Raw genomic sequence first — 17481 nt, 5'->3', positions numbered from 1 at the left:
GCTGCAATGTGACCATCCAGAACTTTTAGAATTTGCGACGCCTCAACAAGTTCTTCAAGTCTAGAATGGGCCTGCACCCTCCTGAATTCTTCCTTACCAGAAAGTATCTGGAGTCCTCTCCGGCGCCCCGGAGGTTCTTAGGGACTGGTTCTATCGCTCCTTTGCTGAGCATGGCTTGAACCACCTTTAGCAGCTGTGCCACATGCAGTTCTCGTTGGTAAACAGGAGGAATTTGAAGGCATTCTTTTTGTTTATTTATTGTGTGACCTAGCGTCAACAAGTGAAACTTTACACACACAAAACAAGATAAAACAAGCAGGTAAACATACAATCAAACATTCATATATAAAACCGAAAACTAAGAGAAAGGGTCAAATATAAAAAATTAAATTCCTAAAATTCCATTATATTATCACTATACTTTTTACAAAATTCATCCTCGTTATAACCAGGCTTGAAGAGGAAATTCCCCCCATGCGTTTCCCATGTAAACAATGGTCTAGTTTTAAAATAGAAGTCCAACATTTTGCTCCTCTGGCTAGCGAGTAGAGGACATTCAATTGTTATATGCTTTATAGTTTCAATGCACTTCGTACATAGCTGTTTCTTCGGCAATCTGTTTCTTGCACCGAAGACATCATTAGTAAACAGTAGATTTAACTTTACTCAAAGCCAGAATTCCCTAGAATGCTTAGACAGATATCTTCCCATAAATTTCTGGATTTGATTGAATGGTTTAATATCCCAATATAAATGAGAAGAGATTTTATAAGTCTCAAGACAGCGCCTATTTTCAATCCAAGCATTTTGTAATAATTTCTTCTTAGCCTTGGAAGGTCAATACTCTAAATCCTCAAACGATATGCCATTTACTTCCAGGGTAGATAAAACACCTGTCATCCACAAACTCAAGGTGCTACAATCACCCGCGTTGAAGAGAGCATTAAGGTGCACATACAAAGAGAAGGCCAGATGGAACAGAATGCTTCTCATCATTAAGATTTTACGCCAAGTAATAAGTGCCTCAAGTGGAACAAGACCCAGAATATGACAAATGGCTGCCATTGAAATGCCTAACAGGAGTGTCAGCAATCGTTTTCATATGAATGACTTTAGCTTTGAACAGAGTCGCCTATATTCTCGCACTTCCACCCTGTAGATCAATTTATGAACTAAAACTTGATTATAAATTTTCAACACTGTTAGGAGGGAGAAGCGCTCATTTCCTATCCAATACTTGTAGTTTGGTACCTGCTGCGATAGCTTGTTGCCTAAGAACCTGATTTGCTAAACCAAAGACCTCTTTGCTCTTAGCACAACATCAAGATATTTAAATTCGGTAACCTCAGTAAGGAACTCATGGTGCTAACAGTAAAGACCGACACAAGTGATCACAGTTCAAGTGTGTTTATTGAACATTGAACTATAAATGCAGGGTGGAAAAACGCCTGACATAAATCTCAGATGGGAGCAAGCGTTGACAATCAAATGAAAAATAAGGCACGTCCTAGTTACGTTGTGTCATAATAAAAGGGTATATACTAAGAAAAACCTATGCCTATTCCTTGCAACCAATTACAGAAAGAGGGTGGGATAGGGTATCAAAATAAAGGAAACCGTCCTCAAATAATACATCGGGATGCGATTGCTTTGAGGTCTCACTTCCCCACATTTTTAGCACGGGACAAGGTGGGACTTTGGAGCACACCACACGCTCCAGCTTTCTGAGCACGAGCCGACAATTCTGTTGCAGCCATCGGGTTCTTCGATGGTAACGTCTCTTTTCAATAAGTCTGTTGCCCTCGAGGGCCGGATCCAATCCACAACAAACAAATACAAAGTTCTTCTTCTTGTATACTTTGGGTGACTGCTTCACTCCTGGGTCCTCCTCTTCTGGGCGCAAACCCCTCAGTAATTGTATTAAATAAATTCATAAGACAGTTCGCTTCCCAATGAACTTTGGGCGACAGCTTTCCACCCCTGGATCTCCCTCGACCGGGCTCGTATCCCAAATTACATGTGGGACACCTTCCTTCCCCTTGTCTTGCAATACTTCTTTTCTTACAAATCTTAATGTCTTTCAAACAGGTTTTCAGGCTTTGTCCCTCGTTACTGGTTTCCCTTTGCCAGGTTCACTCTATAAACAATTTATCACAGGACTTCAAACTTCATCCCCTCTCATTAACCTCCCTCTACACAGTTCATATATTAATCTTCACCATGCAGGATTCACTTCCTTTAGCTTTCTCAATCATCTGCCGATCAAAGACTTTTCAACGGTACAGAGGATTTTACAAGACCCTTGTATGACCACTTTGACCTTTCTTCGCCTCTTCCCAAGGGCTTCTGGTTACAGTAGTTTCTACTTTCGGGTAATCACCCAGAGTTTCCTGCTTGAGCACCCACGTGGTGCCGTACTCCTCTGTTGCTGGTATCCCCCCCCCTTCTTTAGCTTCTCAAAGTTCAAATTAGCGGTTGGCTCCTTTTCGTTTAACACCGTTCGGTTTCTTATCGATTCTCCCCTCAACACACAGCTGTGATTAACTGCTTGCCTTTCTTTATCCTTGGAGTCAAGATTGGTACCACCGAGACCGACGTCCTTTCCCCGTCTTGGTTATCAGCGGAGGAGGGTCTTGTGTACCATCGACATCTGCTGCAACACACGCCTGCCTTTGTTTGCGATCTTATGTTTCCGTTTGCTGAGGTTTCACAGGCCTGGCTGGAAAATGGAAAGGTCACTTCTCTCCTTGTCACCCTCTCAGTATTTGCTGTCTTTCACCTCCTCTTGAACTGCCGTGCTGAGTTAGCCCTTACGTCGTGCAGTCTGCCTTGCTCGTCCTGTGCTCTCGTGCTCCACTTTTATCCCTATGGGGGAGAAAAATGGCCGACCGGTGTGTGTGGTTCTGGTCGATTGCCTGACTTTACCTGACCCTTGTATTGGGGCTTGTCAGGTAAGTGGCTCTGGTGTTAGTCCGTTGTGTGAAATTGTTCGTGTCAAAATAAGGGGGGCAGTATTTTGGAGTATCCTAAGTGTTAGGATGGGGAAAAGGTGTTGAAAGAAGAGGGGTACCGCGTCTCACTCGTCGGTGTCCCACTCACAAAGTGCCCCCCCATCCAGGTAATTCTCCCTCACCGACCCACCGCCAGGAACTGGATCCAATAGCGATCCCTGGGGACTAGCCAGGGAGCACCTTCAGGTTTCTCACGCCTCCTCCATTCTGGAATAATTTGTGCCAAACAAAATGAGACCTACGTACAAGACTCCTGAGCCAATTCAAGATGAGGATATTTGACTTGGGCACGTTTTCTATCCAACCTAGGTCCCCAAAATAATCAGCCACAGTTTTCAAGGACCTTTTGGAGGCCAATTGGGGTGCAGTCCATCAGGACAAGATCATCTGTATATAAAAGGTACTGCAACTTCAGAGAATCCAATCTAGAGGGGTTGACCACAGTGAGTACTTACGCAGCCCCTGACCCAAAATGTAGACACTAAACAAAAACAGTGCCAACACACATCCCTGTCGTAAACCATGCTCGACTACTATCCAGCCCGAAAATGAACCACACTGATCCAACTTGACTTTAAGTCTGATGTCCGTCTGGAGCAGTTCCAAAATGTTAACCACAGGTTCAGGACAGTCCCAATCCCTCAACATCGCCCACAACCTGGAGCGATCAACAAAATCAAACGATTTAGTAATATCCAGGAAGGCCAGTTATAAGGTATGTTTATTCCTGTGATGCCTAGTTAGACAAAAGTCTGATCAACAAGCAGTTCAAGGATGTACCTGTTCCCTTGCGGAGTACTGCCTGATTAAGATCAAATCTACCAGACTCCTCAGCCCAACGTTCAAGGTCATGCAGTATGAAGCGTGAGAAGATCTCCTAGGAGGCGTCCAGGAGGGAGATAAGGCGGTAGTTCGCATGTTCCGACCTATCTCCCTTCTTGGAAATCACAACCACCACTGCATCCTTCCACGACTGGGGAAACTGGTGAGTTGCAGGATTTTGTGGAAAAGCTCTAAAAGAACCGCTGCCGCAAGTTGTGGAGCAGACATCCGTCCCAGGGGCGTTAGTACACTTTGCTTTTTTGATATCAAACGGGTACCCTCTATCACATTCCAAGATCTCCCAAGATTGAGTCCCCATAAGAGTAGTGTTCCTATGCAACGTGTTAATAGGTGGCAAGGGCTGAGCATCATACAGGTTTCTAAAAAAGGCCTGCCATCGGAAGGGAACGTGGACCCCTCTTAATCATTTCCAGAAACATGATGAGTCTTTATTAACAAGTGCAGACAACATATGTTCAGCATCTCTTTGAAACAAAACATATCTACAACCCCTCACCCAGTTTCTGTAAAATAGCTTTAATCTGCTGATGGTGGGAATTCCAACATCACCCAGCGTCCTATCACTCCTAATCTCTCTTCTTAACTGTTTCTTCCTTTCACTAACCATTATATTATATTTATGGGTAAGGGAAACACAGCTCGGAGACCCATTTGGACTTTTGAGAGAAGTGAGCCCTCTGAGCAGGACCTGTAGATGTGAACCAAAGAACAGAAGGGAGATTAAAGAGAATGTACAATCACACAATTCCTGGTAGATCTTATAATTAAAGTGCTTAGCTATACTAGGACACCAATTAGCATGATCTCTAGTACTCCCCTCGATAGGGGCTGATGCACAAGTCCCTGGAACAGACACACAGGCCCCACTCAAATAGAAGAACAATTGAGAGTGATCACTACACTCATTAGCAACAGCCTCAAAAAGGTTGAAACAAGAAAATACGGCGCTCGAACAGTATACGTAATCCAGAGTGGAACTATTGAGGCCATTTGTCCATGTATAATTAAGTGGTAGATCACCTTTGTTAGGGACCGTAAATGTAACCCTCTGGCTCTTGCTAAACTAGAGTGCAGGCAGGTAGAGCCCCAATCGTACCAATGAAAATCTAGGCACTGAGTTGTAGTCGCCATGATAATGATACGACAATTGTGAAAAACGCAATGGGAATCAATAATATTAGTAATAACAAACAGGATATCCTCCAGAGATGTTACTGCAGGGTTAAAATACATGTTCAACACTATTACGAACCTCCAAGATCTTTCGCCCAGGTTCCACCATGAAATTTTAATGCCCAGCATATCTGCATGTCCCAAAAACGAGTTTTCAACATTGGACCCTAGAGCGACACGCCGGGTCTACCGCTTGTGCCTTTCCTTGCGGGTTCATGGATAATTTAAAAGCCGTCAACAAAGGGGCTATCTAACATGAAAGTTTCCTGCAGGCAAATAAAACCCGCGTTATTAGTTACAGAGATGGTTGTAGCCACGCGTATTCCACGATAAGAAATTGATGGAATTAGTTCAATTTGAACCCTTGTGGACAGTTTTGTTCGTGAAGTAAGGTTATGATATGGGACCAGTTATAGGCCATTAGTCGATTTCCAGAACGTGGATAATTTGAGCCCTCTAATCTTGGTGCATCTACTTTTACATTAATAATCAGGGATTCTCAAGGATTACAATTGGCCCCACCACTTCTGCCTACAGTTGTCAAAAGCGATTTATATCAAGCCAGTCTTCAGACAATTGGTAACCCCAGTTGAACAAGCTTGACGACTCAGAGACCACAAGATTTTGAATCAACTTGGAATAAAAGCCCACTTTTACCATATCCACCCGTCTAAAATAAAGAAAACATATTCTGGCAATATCTTTAGATGTTAATGCATGAAGGGTGGGATTTTCTCTAAAGAAAGCCAGAATATATTGCCAATTAAGTGGGGAGTAGTCCTTTACACTAAAAGTAAGTTTCAAGCATGGGTAAAATAAATCCTCCCCTGAGTGCGCCCCACATTTAGGCATTGCATGTAATTCATAGGTATCCTTTGCCTCCTTCTTCCGAGGTAGTTTAAACATAGGAGCCTTTATCGGTCCTGTAGGGCAACGGTATTGGGTAGGTTCAGTAACTCCTGGCTGGGGGAGCTGAAGTACTAATCTCCTCCTACGTTCTAAAGTAAAAAAATGTGGGGATTTCAATCTAAAGCTAAAGATTTTAAGTGAGCTGGAATAAAGGAGGAGGCTGAAGGCTGTAATGCCTACAAGTCAACTGGGAGCGCTAAAGTTGAGGCTATCTTTGCCTCACTCGTGCCGGATAACTCTGAAGCATCGCAGTCTTCAGAGAAGACGTCTGTGCTTTGATTGAACGCAAGGATTTCGGAGAGGTTTTTTTTTTGTTGAGCTAGTGGTACGGAGTTTTTTTAAAAACATTTTTGGTCTTTTTTTTTCTTCTTCTTTTTATGCCCCTGTTCTTGAGGAGGCGATGAGCATGCTGGAGGGGCCAAACTGGCACTTGTAGCCCCCTCAGAAGAATTAGAACCAGAAATGGAGGCAACACAATTGAAAGTAAGGCTAGCAGCCAACTGAGGGCATATCACAGGTTTCCCCCCTTCTCACCTGTCTGTTGCCTGATGTCCTCCTTAGGTGGAGTCTTCTTTCGTATGGTTCAGGACTTAAATAAGCCCGCTCTGCCGTCCTTGGCTTCCAGATTACGTTCAGCTTCGATGTCCAGGATCACGGGAAACTCCAGGAGTATCCAAGAAGGTGTTGGGGGCGCGCGGAAGCGGCACAGGGATTCCGGGAAGTAGAAAAGAGGGAAGAAGTCGGGAGAAGGGAATCCAGGGGGCAGGGGATAGCAAGTAGCACTAAAGAAGGTTCGGAACACACGTCCGATCACAGCTAGTAGCAGCGTTGAGATGTGCGGGGATGTAGCTTCTTTATAGAGGACGCTGCATAGAACATGAAGACTGGCGAGCAGCGTGCTGAGCTTGCCGCCATGTTGGTAGTATTATGGAGTGCAAGGCCCGACGTGACGGGGACCAGGAAGCCCAGAAGGGGCGAGTTTGATGATTCATGACAGCATGCCTCCTCCGGAAACTCGTTCCACCGGGTTTGCCCGGGTGTATGAGATGGAACCTTCTGAGTAGCCTGGGGGTATTTAGATTTGAGATAGGTTCCCAAGTGCGTTCACTGGGGGGGATATCCTTTCCACTCCACCAGGTACTGGAGTTTGCCACGCCTATATCTAGAATCGCAAATCCTGGAGACCCTATACTCCAGTTGGTCATTGATGAGTACTGGTTTGGGCCGAAGGTTAGTTCGAGAGGTCTGAACATATGGCTTTATTAAGGACGTGTGAAAGACTGGGTGGATTCTCTTCCAGGAGTCTGGAAGCTTGAGTCGGTAGGCCACTGGGTTGATGATTTCCTTTATAAGGAATGGCCCATAATATAGAGGAGCCAATTTATTTGGTCGCAAATGCCGTGGTAGCAGTTTCGAGGACAGCCAAACCTTATCCCCTGTTGTGTAGGAGGGGCTTGGTCTTCGTTTGGAATCCGCATACTGTTTGGTCTGGTTCCTGGCCTTTTCTAATTGTTCTTTGGCTTCTCTTTGAACATTGAGCATTTCAATCCAGGAATCGACTGTTGGAACTGGTGTAGGATGAGGAAGGATGGAGGGTAGAACCGAAGGGTGGAATCCTTGGCTACAGAAAAAAGGACTGGTCTTAATAGCAGAGTGGTCCGAATTATTATAGGCAAATTCTGCCACTGGTATTAAGAGGGACCAATCGTCCTGGACCTTGGTAGCGAAGCAACGGAGGTATTGTTCCAAGGTTTGGTTTACGCGCTCTGTGGCTCTGTTGGTTTGGGGATGATATCCTGAGGAAAGAGCGCGTTGGATTCCTAGTATTTGGCAAAGATGTTTCCTGACTGCGAAATGTATTGGGGCCCTCTGTCTGATATGATCTTGGAAGGAAGTCCATGCAGTCGGAATATGTGTTCCAGGAAAATTCCAGCAAGTTCTGACGAGGATGGCAGTTTAAACATCAATGTTGACCATGATGGTTGTGTATCCCCTGGAAGGTGGTAATTCCACAATGAAGTCTGTTGCTATGAATTCCCAAGGCCTTGTTGGAAGTGGAGGTTGCTGCAATAGACCCGCTGGTCTCTTGTTGTCATGTTTGTTTTGATTACAGACCAAGCATGCCTGGATATACCTTTGTACATCAGTTTTCACTCCAGGCCACCAAAATTGCCTTTGTATTAATCAGAGGGTATTGGTAATACCGCGATGACCAGAGTAAAGAGTATCGTGACAGAGATTTATTATCCTTTTCTGTAGTTTTTGTGTTGGGATGACCAAGGCATTGTCTTTGAACAAGTATCCATCTTTGGTCTTCAGTTTCCACTGGTTCTTGTTCGAGATACCTTTCCAGAGTTCCGAGGATTGAGTCTGACTGCGGACTTCATCTAGGAGGCTGGTCGCCTGGGCTACAATTAGTGTGTGGGGAAACATCTTGGGAAATGCTCGATCATCAGGAGGTTCATAGTCAGGGCGCCGAGACAAGGCGTCAGCAATTACGTTTTGTGTCCCCGGAACATGGTGAATTTGGAACTGGTATTGAGCAAAGAAGAACGCCCAACGGGCCTGACGGCTGTTCCTGCATTCCAGGCCCTGTAGCACTTGGAGATTTTGATGTTCCGTCCGAACCTGGACAGGATGTTCAGCTCCTAGAAGTAAATGACGCCACTCGGTGAAGGCTTGACGGATGGCTTGAAGTTCCTTTTCTAAGACTGAGTAATGAGTTTCACTAGAGGTCAATGTCTGTGAAAGATAGGCAATAGGATGTTCCAGCCCGTCATCTAGTTCCTGTTTCAGAACTGCTTGAATGGCATAGTTAGAGGCATCTGTTTCCACTAGGAATGGTCGATTTATATCAGGTTGAACCAGGATGGGGGCTTGTGTAAATTCTGTTTTTAGGCGTTGGAAGGCCTTCTCCTGGGCTGGGGTCCAGCAATAGGGAGTATCTTTCTTCAACAAGCAGATGATCGGTTGAACAATCTCGGAGAAGGATGGTATAAACTTCCGATAGAAATTGGCCAAGCCCAGGAAAGATTGGATCAGTTTTACAGAGGTCGGAGTTGGCCAGGATAGCATGGCTTTAACAATCGGATTGATCCATGCCTATGCCATCTGGGCTAAGGACAAATCCTAAATAGTGAACAGTGGAAACATGAAAAAGTCATTTTTCGGGTTTTGCTAGAAGCTTGTGTTCGCGTAACCGTTGTAACACTGATTTAGCATGTTCTTCATGCTTGAGAGGATCCTTAGAGAATTTCAAAATATCGTCCAAGTAGAATATGACGAAAAGAAATGGCATATCCAAAACACCCGGTCCATGAAGCGTTGGAAGATTGCCGGAGCATTAGAGAGTCCAAAGGGCATGACCAAGTATTCGTAATGACCAAAGGGTGTTCTGAAGGCTGTCTTCCATTCGTCACCTTCTCTAATACGAATCAAGTGATAAGCACCCCTAAGATCCAATTTGGTGAATATTACGGCTCCTCTTACGGCTTCCAGGATATCCGAGATCAAGGGTAATGGATAATGATCCTTAAGGGTGCACTGATTAAGACCTCGATAATCAAGACAAGGTCTGAGTTCCTTGGTGTTTTTTTAGGAACAAAAAATAATGAAGCTCCAGCCGGAGACTTGGATGGGCGTATGGTGCCATTTTTTAGGTTCGTATCTAGGTATTCACGAAGGGCCTTTTTCTCTGTTTCAGACAGGATGAACATCCTTCCAAAGGGAATCACGGCTGAAGGTTCAGTTTCAATAGCACAGTCCTCAGGCCTATGGGGTGGCAGGGCTTGGACAATAGCAGAAGAGAACACATTAGCGTATTCCTGGTAGGTTTTAGGAACCTGGATGATGATGGAGACCATAAAAGGATCTTGCTGAGTTGTTGAATGTTCTTCTGATGTTGTCGGTGAAGGATCCTGGAGCAGACAATGGGACATGCAAAATTTGGAACCTAGGAACAGGGAACCAGCTGTCCAATTGATGTATGGGTTGTGTTTTTGTAGCCAGGGCATTCCCAAAACCATTGGGTAATGGGCAGATTTTATGATGTCAAACTTTATCCTTTCTCTGTGATGGTTTATAGCAAGCTCAATTTCCTTAGTCTGAAGGGTTATGGGTCAAGAAGAAAGAGGTCTTCCATCAATTGCTTCTACAGGTTTCTGGACGTTCCGGGATTCGTAAGGAATATGGTGTTTAAGTACCCATTCCTGATCTATGAATATTCCCATGGCCCCACAGTCCACTAGGGCCAGAATGGGGTAGGATTGCTTCTTAGATGACGATAGAAAAGCCTGTAAGACTACCAAGGAGTTTTGTCCAGGAGAGTTCAAGGATGGTATAGATGTGGAGCCTGCATCTCTCTCCCGAAACTGTGCTCCATCTAGGATCGGGAGCTGGCGTTTCCCGAACGCCGTGGAGGGGCTAAGGGACATTCTCTGACTAAATGCTTGTCCGAGGCACAGTACATGCATAAGCCAGTATGGATCCTTCTCAGCCTTTCTTGGGGGATATGGGTCCACGGAAGGCCCCTAGCTGCATGGGTTCGGATTCATTTGCAGGAGCAGGAGAATCTTAGGATTTTGAAGGGCTCACAAGAGGATTTTTTTGGATGGTTGACTTGGTCTTCCTTTTCTCTGCCTTTCTTTCCTGGATGCGGAAATCAATTTGTAGAGCAAGATCCATAAGTGCCTGGTAAGAACTAGGACGTGCTACCCTGGCTAATTCATCCTTAACATCTTCATTTAGCCCTCTTCGAAAGAGGGTGAAGCAAGCTTCAGAAGGCCAACCCGCTTCTTTAGCCAATTGCTTGAATCGAGTTACGTAGGTGAGCATGTCCTGAGAGCCTTGCTGGAAATCGAGTAAACGTTCTTGAGCACTAAAGACCTGTTCTGGGCGGTCAAACATAGTCTTTAGTGCTTGAATGAATCCATCATAATCATCCAAAAGAGAATCTCCTGTGTTAACTAATGGTGTGGCCCAGGCTAAGGCATTCCCGGAGAGGTGAGAAATAATAAAGCCCACTTTAGCCCTGGGGGTGGAAAAATAATAAGGTTTAAAGGTAAAGTGGACCAAACAAGAATCCAGGAATCCTCTGAGGGTTTTTGCACAGCCGTCATATTTGTCAACAATGCCGCCCAATAGCACGCTGTCCTTTGAGGCAGAGTCGCGTGAGAGTACCAATTGTTTCAGCGCGGCGTTCTGCACTTTCAAGTTCTGTACTTCGGTCGATAGTTCTTGCATGCCACGCATAAGATCCTGGATGGCCGCCTCCATGTCTGTATCGACTTCGGTCAGGGCGCGTCTCAATCTGTCACAGGTTTCCCCCCTTCTCACCTGTCTATGTTGCCTGATGTTCTCCTTAGGTGGAGTCTTCTTTCGTATGGTTCGGGCTTAAATAAGCCCGCTCGGCGGTCCTCGGCTTCCAGATCACGTTCAGCTTCGATGTCCAGATTACGTTCAGCTTCGATGTCCAGGATCATGGGAAACTCCAGGAGTATTCAAGAAGGTGTTGGGGGCGCGCGAAAGCGGCACATGGATTCCGGGAAGTAGAAAAGAGGGAAGAAGTCGGGAGAAGGGAATCCAGGGGCCAGGGGATAGCAAGTAGCACTAGAGAAGGTTCGGAACACACGTCCGATCACAGCTAGTAGCAGCGTTGAGACGCGCAGGGCCGCGGGGGGTTGGCTTCTTTATAGAGGACGCTGAATAGAACGTGAAGACTGGCGAGCAGCGTGCTGAGCTTGCCGCCATGTTGGGAGTATTATGGAGTGTAAGGCCCGACGTGACAGGGACCAGGAAGCCCAGAAGGGGCGAGTTCAATGGTTCATGACAGGTCATTGGTCCTGGGATTCCAGAGCGTAACCCTGTTGAGGGACATAGAGCACCCATTTGTCTGCGGAGATCTTTCACTGCTGATCAACAAATTGCAATAACCAGCCTCCCACTGTGGTGAATAAGTAGGGGCATGGGTCCTGAGCCGGTTCAGGCCTGCTTTGGCATGTGCGTCCTAGATGGGGGGCGACGACAATGGGTGCCACTGCCGTAGGTCTGGGAGTGTCCCCTATAAGCCTCCTTGGTGGTTGAACGGGAGGGCTGGCGATGGGGGGGGGGGAGGAGTGAATTCCTAGAGGATCTTGACTCTCCCCTTAGCGAAAACAGCCTCCTCTGCTAAAGGGGAAGATAGAATGGGTCTTCACGGACAACACCACCACCATGTTTTACATCAGAAAGCAGGGTGGGACATGCTCCCCCCTCTCTGGGGGCACAGAATCTGTAGCGCTGGGCCATTGCTTAACGCATGTTTCTTGTCCCATTTTACCTGGCAGGCATCCAGAACACCATTGCTTATTCTCTCAGCAGGGACCTTGTGTCCTGCCACAAATGGGAGCTTCAGCCAGCACAAGTGTCTCCCACTTCAACGAGTGGGGTCTCTCTCACATCAATCTCTTTATGACAGCCAGCAACGCCAAGCGTCAAAGGTTTGCCAGCCGGTATCCTCAGCTAAGGAGTCTGGGGGATGCCCTCTCGTTCCTTTGGGAGGGCATCTTCCTGAACGCTTTTCCGCCGATTCCGTTGTTGCTACGAGTGATCAGCACACTCGGACGTTGACACTGCAAAATGATCCTCATTGCCACCGGCATGACCCAGGAAGATCTGGTACTCTCTCCATCGTTCAGTGGTTCCAGCCATCAAACGGCCACAACTTCCAGACCTGCTCTCTAAAGAAAGAAGGACGGTCAATCCTGCATCATGATCCAGCGTCTGAGCTTCATGGCCTGACTCGTGAAGCCCTAGAATTTGGGCACTGCTCGCTGCCTTTAATATGCAAAATAAATCCTAGCCAAGGCCTTGAGGCTTCTCCCGTACATGCTCTCGCTGGCCGAGGCTGGCCTTGCTCATGCATCTATTGAGGTCCACCTGGCCGCCATATTGTGGTACATGCGGGTTCCAGGCTAGCTCGCCCTATGGTCGCACTGGCTCGTTTCCTGAACATTCCTTGCAGTGAATACTCCTGCCCCGGTTTGGGAACTAAACGTGGTATGCTCTAAACTGATGGGGCCGCGGTTTGAGCCTACGCATCAAGCCTCTTTGAACTTTCTGTCATGGAAGACCGGCTTCCTGGTGGCAATCACCTTGGCCAGGCGGCCGGGGAACTGCAAACGCTCTCCTGTAAACCTCCATATGTGTTGTTTCACTCAGCTAAGGTGGTTCTCTCAATCTCATCCTTCCTTTATGCCAAAGGTACTGTCAGACTTTCATCTAAACGAGCCTTTGGTTATGCCCATGTTCTTCGGGAATCCTTTACCTGCTGAAAGGTTATTGCATTCGCTAGACATTGCCTGTCCCCTGAAGTTCTATGTTGCGCGCACAAAGGACTTCCAACAGACTTCTCAACATTTCCGCAATTTTGGACCTGACACACATGAAAAGGGGCACTGTATAAGGCTTCCATCTCCTGGACGCACTGCGGGTATCATGCATTACCATCGTCTGACCAACAGACAACTTCAGGCCGGCCAAGTGCTCATTCCTCCAGAGCCATCACAGTGACTACAGTGTTTCCCTCTGGTGTTCCTCTGCTCGACATCTGTAGGGCTTCTACGTGGAGGTCTACCCACACCTTCACAAGATTCTACTGTGTCGACACGGATTCCATGAAGGAGCACCGGGTCGGCCATGCAGTACCGCGCACCTGTTTGCTTGACATGAGTCTGTTCCAGGGGTAAGTGTATTGGTTCTGTGAGCCTTGCCACCTCCCCTGGTTCTGTATATGTGCAGTGGTGTAGTCTTATTCTTGAGATTGTGAATCCATGCAAGACCCCATGCTGGAGAAGGAACACGTTACTTAACTGTAACTCTTCTTCACCAGCTTGGGTATTGCATGGATTTACATGCAAAACCCTCCCTGCTTCCCCTCTCTCTTCTTAGTTTATACTGCCACTTTACATGCACGACCAAATCTGAAGATGGCCATCAGGTGTGGAGCTTAGGAGGGCAAATTATTGGCTGGGGCAGAATGCCCCAACCAAGGTGAGGCTGATAGGCTATAGAAGCGACAAGCAGGTTTTAGCAAAAAGCTACACTGCTTTAATTTTACAGAGGATTCCCAGCCTGACTGGGAATATTCATGAGCATGTAAGACCCAAGCTGGAGAACAAGAGGTACAGGTAAGTAACTTGTTGGACATCATGGTTTGGTGACTTGCTTTTCAGAGACTGCTGTTTTCATGCCAGTGTGTTGCTTTGAGCCTATTGTATCCAAAAACAGTTGTAGTCACAACATTTCAAACAATAATAGTTCAATTTCAGCTGCATTTGAATTATTTTCGGATACTGCTACAGTTTCCTCTAATTTACCCATTGGCAGTATGTACAATTTAGCTTCCAGTTTATTCTAGTAGTTTTACAAGTTTAAATAACACCTTTTGAGTTTGAGATAATCGTGCTTTAGCTATGTGATACTGTGGCAATAAGACCAGAGGCAGCGGGCCAATACCGCCCCAGGTAATGCCCCCGGTCCCCTAGTTACACCTTAACGAGGCCACATTACTGCCACATTTTGAAACAGAAAAAAAAAACGTCAAATAAAATGCCCGCCGGGAAAGGGAAAACTTAGTCCGTTTTCCCTTTCCATGGCAGCCTTCGGGAGCAGACACGCTGGGAACAGAAATGTTTCGCTCCCAAGAAAAAGAAAAAAGAAGGTAAGTGGGGTTGGGAGGGCAGGGAGGGGATAGTTTGCAGGGGAGGGGGGTACAGGAAAAAAAAAGTACCCAAGTTCCTGGCGGCTGACGAAGGCAGCCTCCAGCCTTGGGGAGGATCGGAGGGGAGGATTGCTCCGTTTTGAGCCTCCTCATTGGCTAAGGGGCTGCCGCGCACCCCGCCTGGAACAAAAGCAGGCGTGTACGTGCGTCCACGGGAATACTGTGTGGTATGACTCGGAAAAGAGCCAGTCCACGTGTAGTATTTCCCGTGGACAGCGCATGCCGGGTACTAATGTCCAATCTTCACAATCCTATTTGTAGACCAGTATACAGAACCAGCTCATCGCTTTAGGGAGCAGTGATTTGTAGGAATATATAGCTCATTACTATCCTCTGTTCAGCCACACAGGGGCGTTGCTAGGGGGGGGCTAAGGGGGCTATAGCCCCTGATCTTTTGGTTGTAGCCCCGGATAAAATCTCAGGAGCTACAGCCAAAAGGCTAGCTAGCCCCCAGTCCCAACAGTTCCGACATCAGCTTAGCCCCGGGTCTTTTCCAGACCTAGCAACTCCCCTGCAGCCACACAAACTGCTAGACTGTTAGTACGCCTTTTTTTCTTTAAGTAGTTCACTATGGTATCTTCGTTCATCTTGTAGAACCATTCATGCTTAGTTTCCAGAGTTACACGTGTAATTGATTGGTGGGTTTATTGATTTTTAGGCACCTCCTCCTGTAGAGCAGAGAGCAGCTGCTCTCCGTGCTGAGATCACTGATTCAGAAGGTCTTGGATTGAAGTTGGAGGACCGGGAGACCGTCATCAAGGAGTTGAAGAAATCATTGAAAATCAAGGTGAACTTTCAAGATTAATGTACTGTACCATATGTGTTATGTCACTAGAGTACGTCATGAACCTTTTCGCACAATCCCCCTTTTGATTCAGTGCATGGTTTCCAAGAATCCAAACATTGCGACTCAGTACAGAGTCAAACTGAAATTGGATTCCCAAATGTTAACAATTTATGTTAAACTAACCAACTCTGTCTCCCACATTCAGTTGTTTGTTTACCGGAAGAATGCATTCATTAAAAATGGTTAAGTAGATGGCAATTTAAATTATGAAGGGTTAACAGAGTTAATAGAAAATCGAATGTTTGGGGGATGGGAATGTGCATGAACAATATAGCATATTTACTGAAAGAAAAATGCACCCATATGCTGGAAGTAGTGCGTTCAAGTGATCACAGCTCAGATAAGTACTCATAAAAGAAACACAATCTATGTATACAAACAGTAACATGTCTTGGAAAAGACCCCACTCCGAGTTAGTGTTACAGACAGTTCTCCATAAACACAAGGGTGTGCCTGAATATACAAAGTCAAAAAATATCATTTGCGGAGCTAACAGTATTATTCTCCTGGTAGCCTAAACAATAGATTAAATCAAATTCAAAATTTACTGGTCTCTCACCAGTCAAAGTAACCTTTATGAGCAAAAAAAGGGGGAAAAAGTACATTAGCATAAAAAAATTATAAAACTTGCTTGCTGGGGGTCGCGTAACTAGTTAGCATGGAGGAGTCTCGTTAGTTATCGGAATTAACCAGACAAATCGCTCCACAAACTAAGAACGGCCATGCACCACCACCCACAGAATCGAGAAAGAGCTATCAATCTGTCAATCCTTTCCGTGTCCGGGCCGGGTGAGGTTTCCCGTGTTCTCCAACAATAACATTAGTAGACATTTAGGGAGTTGGTAAAAGTCATCCCCATCGTCCTATAGACATAAGACATCAGTCCACGAGTGACCAGCTTATTCCTAGAACTTCTACCAAAGAGAGTCACTCAACAGTATAAATCATTATAAGCACTGTAATGCTCATAAACAGCAAGTAAGGGAGATTTAATGGGCATAAACTCTTAGAAATCACCCAAAGTATAATAAAATACATTAAATTAATTTCCGGATCTATGAAGAGCCAAGTTCACCCTCAAATTCAGCATACACAGAACTATCTATTTAAAGCATTTCTATGTTTGGTTGTGAAAATTTGCCCAAGGCCCATTTGTTTGCCATTATTTTAACGCATTTCTTTGTAAATAAATACAGGGGGAGATCCCCGCAACCCTCCACATCTCCCCCACCCCCACCATAATTAAATTCCTAAACCCAACCCCTCATATATATTTGCGAGGAAATGTGTTAAAAAAACTTCAAACAAATGGTCCTCGGCCAAATGGGCCTGCAAGTAAAAGGGCATGAACGTTTAAAGTTGCTGGTCTTAGTCAGTTTGTAAAAGTGAACTTCGATGATTTATCACTGTAAATTGCATGGAAAATCACCAGAGTACTTTACAAATGCAGGAGTTGCTCTGAGGACTCTAGGGCCCCATGGGGTATAAACAGAAATATAATGTGGTTACTTTATGGCATTTTCCAGAGTCTTAGAACATTTTTCTATTGAGTTTAGCGTAGCAAGCCCAATGGGTCTACCCCGGTTATCGGTTAAAAAAAAGGTAAGTACAAATGACAGTCATAGGTGCAGATGATAGGGTAACTATCGGACTGCGGAATTGAGGGGGTACATCCTCCCACCCTCCTGTGCCCACACCTCTCAGTGATGAAGGGCTCCAAAGCCATGTTCCACGACCATAGGCCGGGGATAGCTGCTTGCAGTGAGACTCATTAACCTCTATATCTGTGCTTCCATGGCAGTAAGCAACCACAGAAACTACTGTGCACCTGGTCATAGGAAGCCCTGTAACTACAGCCATCTGCTTGGTGATGCAATACATCCCACGAGCAGCGAAAAGCAGCAGCGCACGTTCCAGGTCAGCACAGCAGAGAGAGACCA

At 45.8% G+C, this 17481-nt stretch overlaps 1 protein-coding gene across 6 annotated transcripts in view; it reads left to right on the top strand.

Annotated features, from left to right (window-relative positions):
- DCTN1 (dynactin subunit 1) overlaps positions 1 to 17481 on the top strand; it is a 1327898-nt gene that overhangs the window by 1048110 nt on the left and 262307 nt on the right. For all 6 annotated transcript variants that reach the window (XM_069632341.1, XM_069632339.1, XM_069632344.1 and 3 more), the window contains one exon: positions 15353 to 15481. In XM_069632341.1, the coding sequence (XP_069488442.1) occupies positions 15353 to 15481 (129 nt within the window). The remainder of the gene's footprint in view (positions 1 to 15352; positions 15482 to 17481) is intronic.

The sequence above is a fragment of the Ambystoma mexicanum genome, chromosome 6q, assembly GCF_040938575.1.
Source record: "Ambystoma mexicanum isolate Mex_15411 chromosome 6q, UKY_AmexF1_1, whole genome shotgun sequence".
In the NCBI taxonomy this organism is placed as follows: domain Eukaryota; kingdom Metazoa; phylum Chordata; class Amphibia; order Caudata; family Ambystomatidae; genus Ambystoma; species Ambystoma mexicanum.
This window is presented reverse-complemented; position numbering and strand designations above follow the sequence as displayed.